The sequence below is a fragment of the Magnolia sinica genome, chromosome 7, assembly GCF_029962835.1.
Source record: "Magnolia sinica isolate HGM2019 chromosome 7, MsV1, whole genome shotgun sequence".
Lineage (NCBI taxonomy): Eukaryota > Viridiplantae > Streptophyta > Magnoliopsida > Magnoliales > Magnoliaceae > Magnolia > Magnolia sinica.
Window position 1 is genome coordinate 84,700,117 of NC_080579.1, and position 19,152 is coordinate 84,719,268.

The window sequence follows — 19,152 nt, forward strand, 5'->3', positions numbered from 1 at the left end:
TTACTCAGATAAACTCTAGGAAAAAATATCGTCCAGATACAAAACTTATGTCATCGTCAGGTGTTCAATCCCCAACGTTTCGTGTGTTATGGATAATATGAGTTTTGGATCTACCTTATTTTTAGAATTCTATCCTACTGTGTTCTTTCAAAATAAATGGACGGAGTGGATTTTTCACAGACATTTCAAAACAGATGGACGTAGTGGATTTGTCACGTACATGATACATCTCTATGACCCACCGACTCACATCCGGACATGTCTCGAGATCCACCTTTTCAATCGCGCGAATCGACGTATCATTCCTGTGTGGAGATTCACCATCTCAATCGCGCGAATCTACGCATCGTTCCTCTATCCCTCTCTCCCTTTGTCTTCCTCACCCCCAGAGAGCGCCACCACCAGCGAAAGTACGAAAAGAAGGTCGACGGCGAAACATCTCTCTACAAAAGAAAAGAAGAAAATGGTGGAAAGGTCAAAATCGTTAATAATGATGGGAACGGGGGCGATTTTGGGTTCCGTCGCTACCATCACTCTCCTCAAACTCCTATCCAGGTATCAACTACTCGTAGGCCAGTTTAAACCGTCCAGATTGATGGGCCATCAGATTCGTCACCTCTCAAAGAAGGAATGCAGAGTATACTCATTCTATCATGGTTCTTTCAGTGATCGAGGCCATTGGTCTGTTGAGCATCAATCACCATGGATAGACCATGGCCTGCAAAAAACAACAAAAAAAAAAGAAAAGAACTTCAATAGGATAATTTTAACCGTCCAATTTTTAGTCTGTAAATAGATGGTCAAGAAGAGAAATGCAGAGACGTTCCAGATTTATCGGAGAGAAGGCCCCAGATTGGACTACGGTTGGGGCATGGATCGGATTGGGTGGTGACCCCAACACCACCCACCTACCTAGGTGGTGTTGGGCGATGTGGGGCCCACCGTGATGTATGTGTTTTATCCAAGCTGTCCATCTGTTCTGACGGCTCATTTTGGGGCATGAGACCAAAAATGAAGCAGATCAAAAGCTCAAGTGGACCACACCACAGGAAACTGCGGTCATTGAATGCCTACCATTAAATTTTTTTTTTTGGGGCCCCAAAAGTTTGGATCAAGCTGATATTTGTGTTTTGGCTTCATCTAGGTCTCTGTGACCTTGTCAACAGGTTGGATGGCAAATAAACGTTACAGTGGGCCCTAGGAAGGTTTTAACGGTGGGTGAGTCATTAACCCCGCTGTTTCAAGTGGTGTGGTCCAGTTGAGCTTCAGATATGTTTTCAATTTTGGGTTCATGCCCTAAAATGAGCTAGCAAAACGGATGGACAGTATGGATATAAAACACATGCATCACGGTGGGCCCCCACAGCATCCAACACCACCTAGCTGGGTGGTGTTGGGGTCACCACCCAATCCACTTCCTGGGGCATGGTGCATCCATGGTGTGGGGCAGAAAGATCAATAGTTTGGATAACTGAGAGATCATAGTGAGATGATAGGGTAGAGCAAGCCAGTAGAATGTGGTAGAACTGAATCTCTGCAGTACACATGGCTGAAGGTAATGTATTGATCGTGATCGTTCATCGAGCAGCTCTTATCATGGATGGCCCATTTTTCCAAAAAATTACACCTATCAAAACAATTTTAGCCATCATTTTTATTCAGTTCCCACAATTGAATGCCAACTGTTAACTACTTCTGTTTCTAATGCGGTTCTAAAGGCGAATGGATAGATACAATAATGTGATGTGATTGACCGGTTTGCATTACAGTAGGGTCAGCTAGATGGACGGTCCTGATTGATGCATCACCCTTCTGTATGTAGTAAAATGGCACTACCATATTTTGGTTCTTCTACGGCCTGCCGGCCTCTATTGCATCATCTCCTGGGTTGTACATGCATTTTGAGTTTGTACTAGTGGGGCCCATGGTTCATTAAATGATCAAGGCAATTGCCCTGTGCGGCATTACTGTGGGATTTTTATTTTAATTTTTTTAATATTATATATAAAGTAGTTTTAGTTAATGATCCCTGCTGGTGAGCCTGTAGCATTAAGAGACGGTTAAGAAGAGAAAATGCAATGACAATTCACATTCAACTGAAAAAGGCCCACGATGGTGACCTGGTTCTTCTAATCTGGGAAAAATATTGGGTCTTGGTTCATCAGTTGTGGGGAATGATACCCATGGTCTGGATTCCTGAACCATGAGCCCTACTTGTTAGAACTGAAAACCCGATAATTCCTCCTTGTTCATATATCAGCTTTTGAACATTTTGATGAAACTCCCACACATAAGTTGTGGTCGCAGACGGGTTGGAAATGGCTACATTAGCAAGAGAAGCGGGCTCTTAGCTGAAAACACAACTGGTACGTTATTTTTCCAACCAACCTATTTGAGCTCATATAAGTGGGCTGATCATGGAATTACCTATCCCCTGAAGCAATGTTACTTGCAATTATTTTACTATTAGGAATTTGAATGCCAGTGTATTGTTTTCTTGGAGAATTATAATTCAATAGTATGAAGGTTCGTCTGGTTTGTAGTGTGCATTTCTGTTGTCTTGGAAGGTTTTGATTTTCTTGCACTTTCTGACATCAACGGACCCAACAAGAGGATCTCGTAATGGAGTATACTTCAAAATGCTTAGATGAAGTTTCATTATTTTTTAGAAAGTGGACAATTTTTATTTTTTATTTTTTTATTGAACAGCACCATCAAGCAACAAAGAATACAAACAACAAAAAGAGACCAAAGAAACAACCCGCAACAGAAGATCCCCAACAAACTCAAACCCCAAAGGAACAACAATCTCATTAAAGATCCACTCCCCACACAACCGAAGAAGCATCAATCCCAATCCTTAAGAGTAGGTCCAAACTTTTGTAGCAGTCCAGTCGGCATTGTGGCTAGAATTACAGAAGCATCTTCCGTTCCTTTCTTCCCAGATTGCCCCAAAGAGTGGCCAGCAAACAGGACCTGCATAGATCTCTCTTGTCCTTTGATACGTCCCCACCACGCCAGGCCATAAACAACTCACTAGTAGAATGATATGGATAGAGACAAAGCACGAGGCCTGATGGCTCCTCTATGGCCTTGTTCTGAGGTTGATGGGATGTTTTGAAGGACCGTATGTAATTCATGAGAGATTGAGAATGAATAAAGGTTAAACGCATGTTAATCACTCTAAAAAATTGATAGGTGTCTGTGATCAAGGACTTTAGATTGATTAGTATAGTGAGTGGAATGTATAAAATTCTTGCAAAGGTCCTTTCATTGTGGCTTTGAAAGGTCATTTAATGCATTATAGACCCATTCCAAGGGGCGTTTGGGAAGGGGAGGCAACTTATTAATGATATATTGGTGGCGAACTAATGTATCGATTCAAGAATGAAATGTAGTGAAGCGGGGTCCTTTGCGAAGTTGATATGGAAAAAGCCTAGACCATGTTGACTGGAAGCTATACTCTCTTAGAAGGACATGCTTTTCTCTCAAAATGGCTTTGGTGGAGGAAGGAAATATGTTGCACTAGTTTTTCTCTATATTGATCAATGGGTCCCTGGTGGGTTAACTTCTCGAGCTCTTGAGGTCTTCGTTGTGGAAATCCACCGTCTCCCTTTCTCCTCTTTGGTGGTGGAGATTTTTAGTATGTTGATGAACATGGCCTTCATAATTGGCCTCATTAGATGATTTGTCGTTGTGATGCCAAATTTGTGGTTTCTCATCTCCAATTCGCAGATGACACTTATCATTTATGGGTGTCCATGATGTGAATAGACAATTCGAGAATGTTTTAGAGTAGTTTCGGGCCTTGAGTCAACTTGGGAAATAGTGTGATGTCGGGAAATAGAGGGAGGAGTTAGTTTGTAGCTTGGCAGAGCGGATGGGGTGTAAAAGAGTTACACTTCCTTGCTCTTATCTTGGTCTCCTGTTTAGGGGCAATACCAAACGGTCTTGTTTTCAGACCCAATCGTTAAAAGGATCAAAAAAGAAGTTATCTAATTGGAAAGCTAAAAATCTCTTATTGGGGTGGGGGTTACTCTTATCAAATTGGCTTTAACTAAGCTCCGGTGGTAGACTCTCAGGAGTTTCAACACCTGGTCAAGGGTTCGAGTACCCATAGGTGGTGAAATCCCACTACGGCGTGAGTGTGTTAAAAAAAAAAGAAGCTCCCTTTTTATTTCCTTTCTATGTTTTAGATGCCAGCGGCAGTTGCATTTAAGGTGGATTCAAAGGATCTTCTTCTGCGAAGGGAATGACCCAGGTTTTAAGTTTCATATGATGAACTGGAACATCGAAGGAAGCCAAAGGCTGATGAAGGATGGAGGAGTAGGAGTGGGGAATCAAAGAGAATATTGGGCCGTCTTGAGAAAGTGGTGGTGGAGATCTGAGGAGGCTATGGCCCTATGGAGGGAGGTCATTTTGAATCAGTACGGAGAGTCCCACGGTGGTTAGTTCCCCAGGTTACCCTCAATACTTGTGGGGTTAGACATTTGGACTTTGTAAAGAGATTAGTGAAATCAGAAGACGTTATGGAGACTCCAGCATGACTCTTGTTGCAAAGTCAGTTTTGAATTCAAGAAAGGTATTTGTTTCCTTATTGGCGAAGGTAATTGAATATGCTTTTGGGAACCTTTGGATTGATGATGATCCTTTGACCAACTTATTTTTTTTTTTTTTTTTGCGCATCTAAATATTTTAGACCCTAGGTCGACTTATATCAAGGCCTTTTTTCTTATCTTCAAAGAGACTTTTTGAAAACCTCATGAGTTTGCTATGGAAGCTTAGTATTGATTCTCTAGCTGAGGACTGTAAATTTTTTTGGAACTTGGAAGTACTCGTCAAATAGGAACCTCTCCACAAGTCCATGTTCCAGATTCTTTCATCTAAAGATGGGGATCAAGTGCTGACTGAATCAGTGTGGAAGACGCCTGTCCCAGCTGGAGAGCAAGCATTTGTGTGTTTAGCTACGGCCAACAGGATTCTCGGTGTGGATGATATGAAGAAATGGCATGCCTAATATGTGTTTAATGTGCCAAAAACTGTGAAGAAAGTAGGACCACTTGTTTCTTTATTGCAAAGTGTCTAGGGATGTGTGGGGTCATTTTTCTTTCGCCTTTTTTCAGAAGCGTTCCATACCAAAGCTGATTAGAGTGTGGAAAGCAGGTTCATTGTACCAGAGAAGGTGTATTCTTCCTTCTGGTTTGCTGTGTGGGATGTGGTCGGAGAGAAATAACAGAATTTTTGAAAGCAAATCAAATCTGATTGACATAATAAGTGAAGTATCACCTCTATTATTGCGGACTGGGTGCTCTCAAGACCGGATTTTAGGGGTTGCTCTTCTGAGGATATTATGCATGTCTGGAGAGGGGACTGCGATTGGAGTACCTAATGGGGCATATGTGGTCTAACTGTTGCACTGTGAGGGCTTTTGTATCTTTTGGATGCTGTGGATGTATTGGTGGCCTCTAGCTTCGTGCTTGACAAAGCGATGAGCGGGTCACTTATATTTGGCAGTTTCTTGTATTTGGTTCTCTTTTGATTTTATCAACAAAATTCATTGCTGTTCAAAAAAAAAGAAAAGAAAAGGAAAAGAAAATAAAAACTTCACGGTGCAATTTTATGCAGAGTCTTCGGGGAGGGAATTGCTCAAGGAATCAAAGTGACCATTGTTGGGACTGAATTATTTCAGCAAAAATACAGAAGAATTTTTGTGCTAGGAAAAGATAAAAGAATTGTTGTTTTTCTTTGAACTTGTTTAAATTATAAAAGTGTTGCTTGTTGGTGCATGGCACATTTTAAATTGTTTCGTAAAATCTACTAGAGTTTTTCTTCGAATCCTATGTTCTGTGAATGACTCGTTTATCTGATCTTGTACTAATCATTATACGCTATTCTTTGTTTTCTTCTTTTTTGACTGGAAGATGTTAATTATGCTTCTCAATATGGTCATGTGGCAGGTGATGGCAGTATATCCACAAGAGAAAGAGAGAGAATGGCACACAATGGTGTTAAGGATGTGTCAGTTGGTGGAGACCTTTTAAAAGATGAAATAGCTTCCGAACAACTCACAAGGTATTGTAATAAGATTTTCCAATTACTTTAGGATAAAACATTGTTTACTGGATCTGTTTTATTCCAGTCGCTAATTTATCGAGCTATACAATTAGACACATCCAATTTCGATTTTGCTTTACCTTCCTCTGTTGTCTAACCTTAGTCACTCCTCGACTACCCTAAATTCCTAGGAGGGGTTAAAAAAAGTGGGCCCAATTGGCGTGGGGGAGTTCACATCATATCATATATGACCAGTTAAGATTTAGCAGCCTGCGTGTTCTTGCTTAGGATTGGAAACTCTCTCATTCTCACTATTGAATATAAAATCTTGTCTAGAACTGGGAGGAAAGGTAAAAATTCCTTGACCTGAGGCTTCATATAATATACTCGGGTTGTTAACAGATGTGGGCCATACCATTGTGTGATCCACCTATCTCTAGCCCCTATATGTCATTATTCGTGTTTATGACGTAGTGGGTATTATTGCTTTTTTATTAAAAGACGTAATTGGGATTATGGCTTTTATTACTAAACGATGCACTTGTCATCATTACTTCTATATTTTAACATAAAAATAGGAGGGGTGGGGGTGTGTCGAGGTAACAAACCCTAATCCCCCTCTCTCAACTTCTTCTCATCTGTCTTCTCTCTTCTTATCAATCAAGTTGCATGGTATCAGATCATTAAATTAAACTTGACTAATCTGGGCTTTGTTTCCTCCTCTTATCTTTACATTTCTTCTTTTCTTGTTGTTGTTCTTCTTCTATTTCTTTAAGGTGGATTTTTAAAGAGTTTGGAGGCTGATCTACATGAATCTTCTCTCATCATTGCTCAACCACCATATGGTGGGTTGTGTAATCGTGAGCGATGAATATGTGTGTGGTCCTCTTTCATATATGACCATTATGATGGATCAAAGTGGGCCATCGTGCATTTGTGGTCAGATCTACGATCAGATTTGAAGATGAAGGAACATGTGGAAGTTATTCGTGGCAAGCATTAAACAGCAAGTGTAAGCAAGTAGCTATCAATTGATCGTGTTCGTTGATAAACTTTGTTTTTGAGATACGTGTTGGGTGAGTTAAAGTTAAAAATTCTTCCCCCATGTGTTTGATTTTGCCTTCAAATATGGATGCCAAGAATGAAAACAAGACCAGCCTTTGGACTACATTAGAGTCATTAATCTTCAGATTAGATCGACCAAACTTAACGGAGTAAATTACTTATAATGGGGGACATCTGTAGATGTATTTCGTACTCGTAAAAGAAAATTAAAGTATTTGACTTCCCCCTCTTTCGGAGAAAGTTCATTGGAATATGAAGATTAGGTGGCAGAAGATGCTCAAATTAGAGCCTTGTTATGGAATAGTAGGAGCCTTAGATTAGTGCAAGTGTTAACTTTTCGAAGACAGCCAGGGAAGTGTGAGAAAACTTGTGAGAGATGTATTCAAGTGAGAAGAATTTAACTCATATCTACGAGCTGCTTTAGTCTTGCGAGGCATGTGGAAGAGTTGAACGTTTACCAACCCCTCTTTACTGTTATGAGACCATGAGACGACAGAGAGGAATTCCGTGTTGCTAAATTTCTCTTTGGTTTTTGTCTTGAGTTCGAGCCATTTTAAACTCAAATTGCTGGAGGTAGTGAGATCCCTTCCACCACTAAGGCATTTGCCTGTATTCAATGTGCAGTCAGTGTAAATTCATACAATTCGGCTTCATCAGACTGCATTTGTTGCTAGATTTGATAGAGGAGATGGGGGAAGTTGTGGTGGTCGTAGTTGATGTTTTGGTGGTAGAGATTTAGGGGGAGGTCTTTTTGGAGGTATAAATAATTGGGGAGGTAGATTTTGGTGGTACCTGAAGTTGTGGTCGTGGTAATAGGAAGTATTCAGATCGTGATATTAATGACCACATTGCTGACACTTGTTGGGATCTTATCAGTTAACCAGCTTGGGCAAATCAGGCTCGCTCTTCAAATGATGGTATTGAGGGTTATGGCTCCAAAACCATTTTCGCTCTTTCTGAGTCTAGTACTGTAGGTGATTCGGTTATCTTGTCCAAGGAAGTGTGTGCCAAGCTTCTAAAGATCGATCCACTTACGCATCATCGTCCACAATTACTCTTGCCTGGTCACGTATGATTTGTCTTGCTTCTTCTGAAAGCATACCTTGGACCATTGGCTTTGGAGCTTCCAATCATATGAGTGTAAGCAAAGTATGTTGTCTTAGTTACTTAAGTCTTCCTCTACTTCCTTTGTGACATTAGTGGATGATAATTCAACCCATGTGTCGGGGTTGGGTGTTGCTTGCCCTAATAGATCACTTTCCTTATTGTCAATACTTTAGGCTCCTAAATTTCCTTTTGAGTCTGTTGTCACAAGCTAATTGAATCTTAAACTGTTTTGGCATATTTTTTCCTTCGTATTCTGAATTTTAGGATCTAAGGGGAAAAGTGCTACTATACCCATAGTGCATTCTTTGTAGTTTGAAGAAAGATCTATGTGTCGAACACATCTACTGTAGCGAGGGAGATGCCTATACAACACGTAGATATGCCCTTGCAAGTCTATTTTAGACGTTCAAAGCATGGAGATGGAGTGCATACAAACACGTCTTCTATCAATCTTCTGTACCCGTTAGAAGATCATGGTCTCTCTTAGTCGTCACCGATGTTGTGAAATGAAGGTAATGTGCCCATCGCTCTTCATAAGGGTACACATACTTGCACTCAACATCCTATTTCTTTGTATCTTTTGCTGGTTTATCTCCTTAATTTCAACAATTTGCTATGTCCTTGTCATCTATGTCTATTTCTCATTCTTTTTAAGAGTCTCTCACTAGTGATGGATGAAAAGAAGCTATGGAAAACGAGATGGTTGCTCTTTATAAAAATTTAACTTGGACATTGATTGAACTACTTGCCGGAAAGCGTGAAGTGGGGTTAAAGGCTTGGAGCTGTATCATGGACACATATCTTTCCACATTAGTGGCATTCCAGGCTTGGTTACCTCTCCTTAAGCAATTTAAAGAGTCTTGTTCCGTTGTTGTCATACATGTCTAAGTTAGAGTGTAAGGCTCGTGAGTTAAACAAGCATCACAGAGAGTCATTTTTGCCTCACGTAGACGAAAGAAATGAAAAACCTTTTTATTTGGCACATTTTGATGTTTTGGGCCCAGTTCATATCGCTGGTCTATTTGACTTCAAGTATTTCATTATTGCTATGGATGATTATTCTCGAATGACATGGTTATACTTAATGAAAGACTGTTTAGAAGTGTTTTCTTGCCCATTCATCCGACCGGAGGTGTGGATAATGAGGCCACCTTCACAACCTTCTCCCTCCTATCCCTATTAGGTGGTGATGGTAGGGCAGTTTGCTTGAGTTGCTCAACCACCTCGCCTTTTGCCTAGTGCTCATGACGCGCTATGAAACCTCCACCGTGCCGGGGGAACAAGCAGGGCATAGCTAACGGCATAGGAGCCAACTCGTTGTCAGAGGCTTTGTGCCGCATTGGAGTGATCCAATATGTGGTTCTGCTGTAAAGAATTTTATATAGAAGTGCAAATACAATTCAAAGGTAAGGTGTGTATTTTCTGTTCTGACAATGCTAGAGAATGTGTATCTTATTTTAATTTGTATCTCTTATCTCATGACATTATTCACCAAACTTCATATGCTTAGATGCCATAATAAAAATTGGTAGGCGAATGTAAGAATCATCATTTACAAAAAGTTGTTAGGGCATTGTTCTTGAAAGTAAAGGTTTCGAAAATGTTTTTGAGTGATGCAGTTTTAATTGCATGCTACCTAATATATGGGATGTCGTCATCTGTCTTCGATGAAAAATTGTCATTTTTTGTTTTGTTTTGTTTTGTGTCCTTAGATTCCCACCTTTTCCATTCCTCATAAAGTACTCAGTTTCATGTGTTCCGTACATTAGCTTGATCATGTCCATGACAAGTTTAAACCAAAAGCTATCATGTATATTTTTCTAGGATATTCTTATACTCAACGGGGATACAAGTGTTATAATCTTGTCTCATGCAAATGTTACGTGTTAGCTGTTGTCACATTCTTTGAACATACTCCACACTCTAGGGGAGGAAAGTCTTTGCAATCTGAAGAAAGTGCTACTATACCCTTGGTGCATTCTTTGTAGTTTGAAGAAAGATCTATGTGTTGAACACATCTATCGTAGGGAGGGAGATGCCTATACAACACGTAGATATGCCCTTGCAAGTCTATTTTAGACGTTCAAAGCATGGAGATTGAGCGCATACAAACACATCTTCTATCAATCTTCTTTAATCGTTAGAAGATTGTGGTCTCTCTTAGTCGTCACCGATATTGTCAAATGAAGGTAATGTGCCCATCGCTCTTCGTAAGGGTACACATACTTGCACTCAACATCCTATTTCTTTGTGTCTTTTGCTGATTTATCTCCTGGACAATTTGCCATGTCCTTGTCATCTATGTCTATTTCTCATTCTTTCTAAGAGGCTCTCACTAGTGATGGATGAAAAGAAGCTATGGAAAACGAGATGGTTGCTCTTTATAAAAATTTAACTTAGACATTGATTGAACTACTTGCTAGAAAGTGTGAAGTGGGGTGTAGATGGGTGTATACAGTGAAGTATTACCTTGATGCTCAATTGATTAGTTAGAAGCTCAATTGGTTACTAAGGGTACTCTTAGACTCTTGGAGTCGACTATTTATAGATAGAGCTGTACACAAGCAGAGTTAGCTCGGTAACTCGCTCGAAAAAGCTCGACTCGACTCGGATCAAAACTTTGTTCGAACCGAGTCGAGCCATTTTTTGGGAGCTCGGAACATTTCGAGTCGAGTTCGAGCTGGACCTAGCTTGACTCGACTCGACTCGACTCGGATCAAGTTTTAAGTGCATATATAAGAGATTAAAAAAAAAAAACCCTTATTCGCCCGACCCTACCCATTTCGCCCAACCCAGCAACCCTAACCCATTTCTTCATCCCTTTCGCCCAAATCGCCCGACCCTAACCCATTTCTCCCTCCCTTTCGCCTAAATTGGCCGTCCGTTCACCTAATACTCTCGCCGTTCTGCGCCGCCCGGCGAAATTCCTCCTTCCAGCGTCTGTCCGGACGATCTCCTTTCCCAAAGTGAGTCCTCTCTTCCCCTCTCCATTTTTTCCGATGAGTAGCGTCCGTCTGAGTAGTGGAACTCGACTCAAAAACTCAGCTTGAACTCGGCTCGAACTGGACCGAGCTGTTGGCCGAGCCGAGCACGAGTTGCTATTCCAAGCTCGAAGGCCGAGCCGAGCCGAGCACGAGCTGAGACTCGTGTTGTCCGAGTCAAGCACGAGCTGGGCAAAGCTTGGCTCGGCTCGGCTCATGAACACTCTATTTATATACCTTAAATGTGACAAAGCTTAATTTTGTACGTGTGGTTGTTTCTATTGCCGCAAATATGGATAACCTTTGTATCAACTTGATGTGAAGAATACTTTTCTTTATTGAGATCTTATTGAAGAAGTTTATGTGGAGCAACCACTTGGTTTTGTTGCTAAGGGAGAGTCATCTAAGGTATTATGCCTTAAGAAGTTAATTTATGGTTTAAAGCAATCTGTAAGAGCTTGGTTCGATAAGTTCAATCAATTGATGTTTGAATGTAGAATGAAATGTAGCTAGGTTGTTTCTATTGCCACAAATATGGATTAGCCTCTGTATCAACTTGATGTGAAGAAATACTTTTCTTTTTTGAGATCTTATTGAAGAAGTTTATGTGGAGCAACCACTTGGTTTTGTTGCTCAGGGAGAGTCAGATAAGGTATTCTGCCTTGAGAAGTCAATTTATGGTTTAAAGCAATCTGCAAGAGCTTGGTTCGATAAGTTCAATAAATTGATGTTTGAATTTAGAATGAAATGCAGCTAGGTTGTTTTTATTGCCATAAATATGGATTAACCTCTATATCAACTTGATGCGAAGAATACCTTTATTGAGATCTTATTGAAGAAGTTTATGTGGAGCAACCACTTGGTTTTGTTGCTTGGGGAGAGTCTGATAAGGTATTCTGCCTTAAGAAGTCAATTTATGGTTTAAAGCAATCTGCAAGAGCTTGGTTCGATAAGTTCAATAAATTGATGTTTGAATTTAGAATGAAATGTAGCTAGGTTGACCACTCTGTCTTTGTGTAGGACATGAAGTAAATGGACCGTATTATCTTGACAGTGGAATGATTGGAGCTTATTATGGACATACATCTTTCCACGTTAGTGGCATTCTGGGCTTGGTTACCTTTCCTTAAGCAATTTAAAGAGTCTTTTTCCGTTGTTGTCATACGTGTCTAAGCTAGTGTGTATGGCTTGTGAGTTAAACAAGCATCGCAGAGTGTCATTTTTGCCTCGCGTAGATGAAAGAAATGAAAAACTTTTTTATTTGCACATTTTGATGTTTGGGGCCGAGTTCATATTGCTAGTCTATTTGATTTCAAGTATTTTATCATTTCTATGGATGATTATTCTCGAATGGAATGGTTATACTCAATGTTCGAAATATTGGTATTGCGTTACGTATCGCACCCTTGAGATACAGATACATATTGGTTATCGCACGGGATATATAGTGTAATGAATCGTTGTTGTTGGAAATATAGGGAAACATTGGGAAATTGGTTGAATTTTTCAATGAAATTTCAGTGATTGTTAAAAACAAGACATCAATACACACTTATAAATCAAAACATTACAAAAAACAAGTTCACATAATAGGTTTTCTTTGTATGGGGTCCTAATCTATGCGCCGTATAATTGAATTGATGCAAGTATATTCAAAGTCTATTCATATAATTTATATATGTGGGAAGACGTGTTGAAACACAAGCAATACATTCAAAAGCAAAAGAAGAATCACTAGATCAGGTTACATACATGTTTTATTTTATATTTGGACACAAAGATTGCAACTGATATGCGAGAAATTGAGATTTTTTTTTTTCAATTTTCCGCATCTTGGCCCATCTCAAAATTGAAAAATCGAAACTCTCAATCCATGATTTTTCATGCAAAACATGAAAAATCATGGATGTGTAACAATTTGACACTAATTTAACATGATTTACAGAAAAAAAGGATCAAAAATTGAAAATGTTCACCCAATCGAACATGTGGGATATATCACACTACTTGTGCGTTTCGTATCCAACATGTGGGATACGAGATATATCGTGGGATATATCGGCCGATATCGTCGATACTTAAAACACTGGTTATACTTAATGAAAGATCGTTCATAAGTGTTTTCTTGCTTTAAGGAATTTTATATAGAAGTACAAATACATTTCAAAGCTAAGACGTGTATTTTTTGTTCCGACAATGCTAGAGAATGTGAATCTTATTTTAATTTGTATCTCTTATCTCATGGCATTATTCACCGAACTTCATATGCTTAAATGCCTTAATAAAAAGTGGTAGGTGAATGTAATAATCATCATTTACTAGTTGTTAGGGCATTGTTCTTCGTTCAAAGTGTTTTCTTGCTTTAAAGAATTTTATATAGAAGTACAAATACAATTCAAAACTAAGATTTGTATTTTGTGTTCCAACAATGCTAGAGTATGTGAATCTTATTTTAATTCATATCTCTTATCTCATGGCATTATTCACCAAACTTCATATGCTTAAATGCCATAATAAAAAGTGGTAGGTGAATGTAAGAATCATCATTTACTAGTTGTTAGGGCATTGTTCTTGAAAATAAAGGTTTCAAAAATGTTTTTGAGTGATGCAATTTTAATTGCATGATACCTAATAAATGGGATGTCGTCATCTGTCTTGGATGAAAAATTGTCATTTGTTTTGTTTTGTGTCCTTAGATTCCCACCTTTTCCATTCCATATAAAGTACTCAGTTTCGTGTGTTCCGTACATGGGCTTGATCATGTCCTCGACAAGTTTAAACCAAAAGCTATCATGTATATTTTTCTAGGATATTCTTGTACTCAACGTGGATACAAATGTTATAATCTTGTATCCTGCAAATGTTACGTGTTAACTGTTGTCACATTCTTTGAACATACTCCACACTCTAGGGGAGGAAAGTCTTTGCAATTTGAAGAAAGTTCTACCATACCCATAGTGCATTCTTTGTAATTTGAAGAAAGATCTATGTGTCGAACAAATCTACTGTAGTGACGGAGATGCCTATACAACACGTAGATATGCCCTTGCAAGTCTATTTTAGACGTTCAAAGCATGGAGATGGAGTGCATACAAACAAGTATTCTATCAATCTTCATTACCCGTTAGAAGATCGTGGTGTCTCTTAGTCGTCTCTGATATCGTCAAATGAAGGTAATGTGCCCATCACTCTTCGTAAGGGTGCACATACTTGCACCCAACATCCTATTTCTTTGTATCTTTTGCTAGTTTATCTCCTTAATTTCGACAATTTTCTATATCCTTGTCATCTGTGTCTATTTCTCATTCTTTCTAAGAGGCTCTCACTAGTGATGGATGAAAACAAGCTATGGAAAACAAGATGGTTGCTCTTTATAAAAATTTAACTTGGACATTAATTGAGCTACTTGCCGGAAAGCATGAAGTGGGGTGTAGATGGGTGTATACAATGAAGTATAACCTCGATGCTTAATTGATTAGTTAAAAGCTTGGTTGGTTACTAAGGGTACTCTCAGACTCTTGGAGTCGACTATTTATAGACCTTCTTAAATGTGGCAAAGCTTAATTCTGTACGTGTGGTTGTTTCTATTGCCACAAATTTGGATTAACCTATGTATCAACTTGATGTGAATAATACTTTTCTTTATTGAGATCTTATTGAAGAAGTTTATGTGGAGCAGCCATTGGTTTTGTTGCTCATGGAGAGTTAGATAAGGTATTCTGCCTTAAGAAGTCAATTTATGGTTTAGAACAATCTGCAAGAGCTTGGTTCGATAAATTCAATAAATTGATGTTTAAATTCAGAATGAAATGTAGCCAGGTTGATCACTCCATCTTTATAAGATGAAGCGAGGCATGTACCACTGTGTTGGTTGTGTATGTGGATGATATCATTGTTAGTCGTTACAGGCAGCGACAATACATGTATATAGAAGTTAAAGAAGTTTTTACAACAATAGTTTTATACCAAGGACTTAGGCTGTCCTTGACACTTCTTGAGCATTGAGGTGGCAAGGTCTAAAATGGGCATCAATTTGTCACGGCAAAAATATGTGCTGGATTTACTAGATGAGATAGGCCTTCTAAGAGCCAAGTCCACTGAAACTCCCATGGATACTGATAAGAAACTCAATGTGGATCGGAGAATTGTTTGATGATTCAGGGAGATTGTTGACTTATTGGAAAGCTAAACTATTTAACAATCACATGGCTTGACATCACATATCCAGTCAGTGTGCTTAGTCAGTTTATGCAGGCTCTTCGAGTCCCTCATATGGAGGTCGTGCTTCGTGTTCTTAGGTATTTAAAGGAGCTCCTGGTCATGGTATCCTCTATAAGCGAAATGGCCGTCTCCAAGTAGAAGGATATTCTGTTGTAGATCGGGCTAGTTCTCTATTTGACAGGCGATCTTCTACTGACTACCATACTTTTGTAGGTGGCAATCTTGTTACATAGAAGAGTAAGAAACAAGATATAGTAGCTCATTCGAGTGAGGAGACAAAACACAAGGCAATGGCCCATGCGATGTGTGAACTCATTTAGCTAATGACGTTAATCTGCAAGCTTGGGTTTACAATTGATATTCCCATGGGACTGTGATGTAAGCTGCCTATAACCTCTCACACTGCTAACAACCCTGTCTATCATGAGAGAACCAGACACATTGAAGTAGATTGCCACTTCACCTGGTTGAAAATGGCTAGCAAGGAAATTTGCATGCCCTTCCACAAGTTCCAAGATTAGTTGGCAGATGTGTTCACTAATGCTCTGGGTTGTACTCATTTAGATTGTCTTTATGTTAAGCTCGGTATTATATATGCTCCAGCTTAAGTGTTAACAGATGTGAGCCATTTGTTCACAACCCCAAGTGCAGGGTCGCGATGTAGTAATAACTCGATAAGATCGAGGTCGAATCCATGGGGACTAAACTTGTACTTATTTTGAAAATAACTAGAACTCGAACTAGAAAAAGATCTAAATTGAAATCTAAATAATTAATAGTAATGGTGAATAATGTTGATTAAAACTTGTGAATTTAAAGGTGGGAATTAGGGTGCCAATAATCTACTTGTAGTTATCAAGATGCTACCTTACTTGATTTAAGGAACACAATTGGAATTGGAGTCCTATCCCTTCCAATTGGAAGATAAAGCAATTTAAATCAAATCTGAACTTTTCATTGACCTAATTCTCAATGGAGGAAAATTGTGATGATTGGAAGGGATTCCATTACTCTACCATGCCCATGAGATGTTGGTGAACAACAGGATTTACCAATCTCACAATCTCAGAATGGAAAAGAAGATACTCAAAGCTATTACAACATCTATTGTAATTTGAGTCACAATAAATCATAAAAAACTGAAAATATTCATTTAATATCAAACTATAAATAAATGAAGTTCAATAAGAATAAGAATCAATGTAAAATAAACATCCAAACACGCTACAAGCTTCACCTCTTAGCCCTAGCTAAGAGGTTTAGCCAACCATAGACATGATTGAAACCAAATCTCTTAAACAAGGCATGAAAAATAAACTAGGGAAGAAGAAAAAACTCTTTGGCGGCTGCTCCACCCTTGTGTATGCTCCTTGAGACCTTTCCAAACCCTAGAAGATGCTTTGGGGCATCCCAGTGAGTCCTATATATAGTTGTGGAACTCCAACTTTCGTACTTAGTTGGAAAAATCTAGAAACTGCCTCAAATTTACGCACTATGCGCAGTTTCCCAAAATAGACTCGGAGTTTAAACCGCCTTAAATTTACGCACTCTATGCAGTTTCCCAAAAGTACTCGAAGTTTCAGAATATGCTTTTTTAGGCCAATTTCAGGAATATGTTTGTTTTTAGGACAATTTCAGGATTCCTTTTCTTCACTTCAAATCTTTGATTCTTTTCATTCTTCACTTAGTTTTCTTAGATCTTTGGCATGCGAATTATTCATTAATGACTTCCAAATCTCCAAATATTCATTTAGTAATCTTTTGAGCATAAATCTTCCTTTTGACATCAATTTCACCTTAAGCTCTCGAAATCACCTCGCACATGAAAACATGCATAATTAAATCGATTAAGCACTATCATGTTTATAAAACCAAGGTAAAAATAGGAGGAAATATGCAATATTTCACACTCAACACCATTCCACTGTACGACCTACCTATCTCTATCTTCCATCCCTTATACGTCATTATTAGTATTTAGGATGTAGTGGGTGTTATTGCTTTTGTTATAAAAGGAAGTAGTTGGCTTGGCACTTTTGCTCTTGTTACTAAGGGATACACTTGTCATTATTACTTTTATATTTAAATATAAAAAGAGGGTGGGGGCGTGAGGATGTAACAAAGCCCTAATCTGATTATCCTGTTGGGGTCTCCTTATAAGATCCTAGCTAAGTTGTTAGCTTCTAGACTTAGACCCGTTTTGTCCAAAGTCATCTCTGAAGCTCAGGGAGCCTTTTTGGCTGATGGACAAATTTTGGATTGGGCCCTGTTGGCTCACGAATGTATTGATTTGAGGCACAAATCTGGTGCGGGAGGCATGGTATGTAAATTGGATATAGAGAAGGCCTTCGATCATGTTGATTGTTGGTACTTAGATTACTTGCTAATTGGATTCGGTTTCGGTCATAAATGGCATGGTTGGATCTGCAATTGCCTTTCTTCTTCTCTTTCTTTGTTTTGGTCAATGGATACCCCAAATGATTCTTTCCTTCATCAAGGGTCTTAGGCAAGGAGACCCCCTATCTCCTTTCCCCTTTGTCCTAGCTACTGATGGTCTTAGTCGCATGTTGTGCAAAGGTGAATCCATTGCCCTTCTAGTCAGGCTATTTCTCATATTCGATTCACAAATGACACCGTGTTGTTCTACGATGCCATAGTTCTGGCCGTTTCCAACTTGAGGAAAGTTATCCGCTCCTTTGCGGCTATCTCTACCCTCAAGATTAATCTGTTCAAAAGCGAGCTTTTAGGCATTAATATTCCTGATGTTCTCCTCCCTTCTCTTGCTATAACTTTCGGATGTAAAGAAAGATTTTTCCCCTCCACACATCTGGGCCTTCCCCTTTGCATTGGTAAACCTGCCAAGCACCTTTGGGATGTTATCATTGAAAGGATGGAAAGAAAGCTTGCTCCTTGGAAGAGTCACTACCTATCCCTCGGGGGATGCCTTACCTTAATCAAATTGACTATCTAATCTTTCCTCTTACTTTCTCTCCCTCTTCCGTTGTCCCAATTCTATCATCCTCAAAATTGAAAAGTTGAGAAGAGATTTTCAGAGGTTGCTCTTCTCAACACAAATTCTATCTGCTCAGCTTATCCGAGGTTTGCAAGCTCTACACTAAGGGAGGTGCCGGTATCAGGACACTGGCGGATGTCAACTCTGCCCTCCTTGGAAAGTGGCTTTGGCACTTTGGAACTGGAACAGGGAGCAAGTAGAGGGTTACCATTGCAGATAAGTATGACCTAGAGGAAGGAGGTTGGTTTACCGAACCTTCCTCTCTCTACAGAGCCTCCACGACTTGGAAAGCCATAACGGGTTTTAAGAGTTCTTTCTTGGTTGGCATCTCTTTTAGTTTGGAAGAAGGCACTTGGATTAGATTTTGGCTGGATAATTGGATCTTAGATATACCTCTCTCCTATATGCTTTCCCAGCTTTAGGTAGAATTTCTTCAAATCTATCCACTATCATATCTAATTGTTCTTCTCCTATTGGCTCAGAAATTTGGTGCTCACCTTGTTGTTGAGCTCTAATTGAGCCCGAGATCGAGGCCTTCTTGGATCTCCTTCATTTGCTGCATGGGTCTGTCCAGTTCATAGGCAAGTTGATTGCCTTTGTTGGTCGCGATCTCCTTTAGGTAGTTTCTCAACCAATTCCTTCTACGAGATCATTCGTTCCCCCCTTGCGAATTAAGGAGTTACCTTCCCGTCCTCCTCCTAGTACTACAGA

At 39.4% G+C, this 19,152-nt stretch overlaps 1 protein-coding gene across 4 annotated transcripts in view; it reads left to right on the forward strand.

Annotated features, from left to right (window-relative positions):
* The first annotated feature begins 270 nt into the window (after positions 1-270).
* Positions 271-19,152, forward strand: part of LOC131251589 (tRNA threonylcarbamoyladenosine dehydratase) — a 65,656-nt gene continuing 46,774 nt past the window's right edge. Inside the window, exons 1-3 of one of the 4 annotated variants that reach the window (XM_058252367.1) lie at positions 271-555; positions 2,261-2,366; positions 5,958-6,072. In XM_058252367.1, the coding sequence (XP_058108350.1) occupies positions 2,276-2,366; positions 5,958-6,072 (206 nt within the window). In that variant the 5' untranslated portion in view covers positions 271-555; positions 2,261-2,275. The remainder of the gene's footprint in view (positions 556-2,260; positions 2,367-5,957; positions 6,073-19,152) is intronic. The other 3 variants (XR_009173976.1, XM_058252365.1, XM_058252366.1) reach the window with 3 other exon arrangements.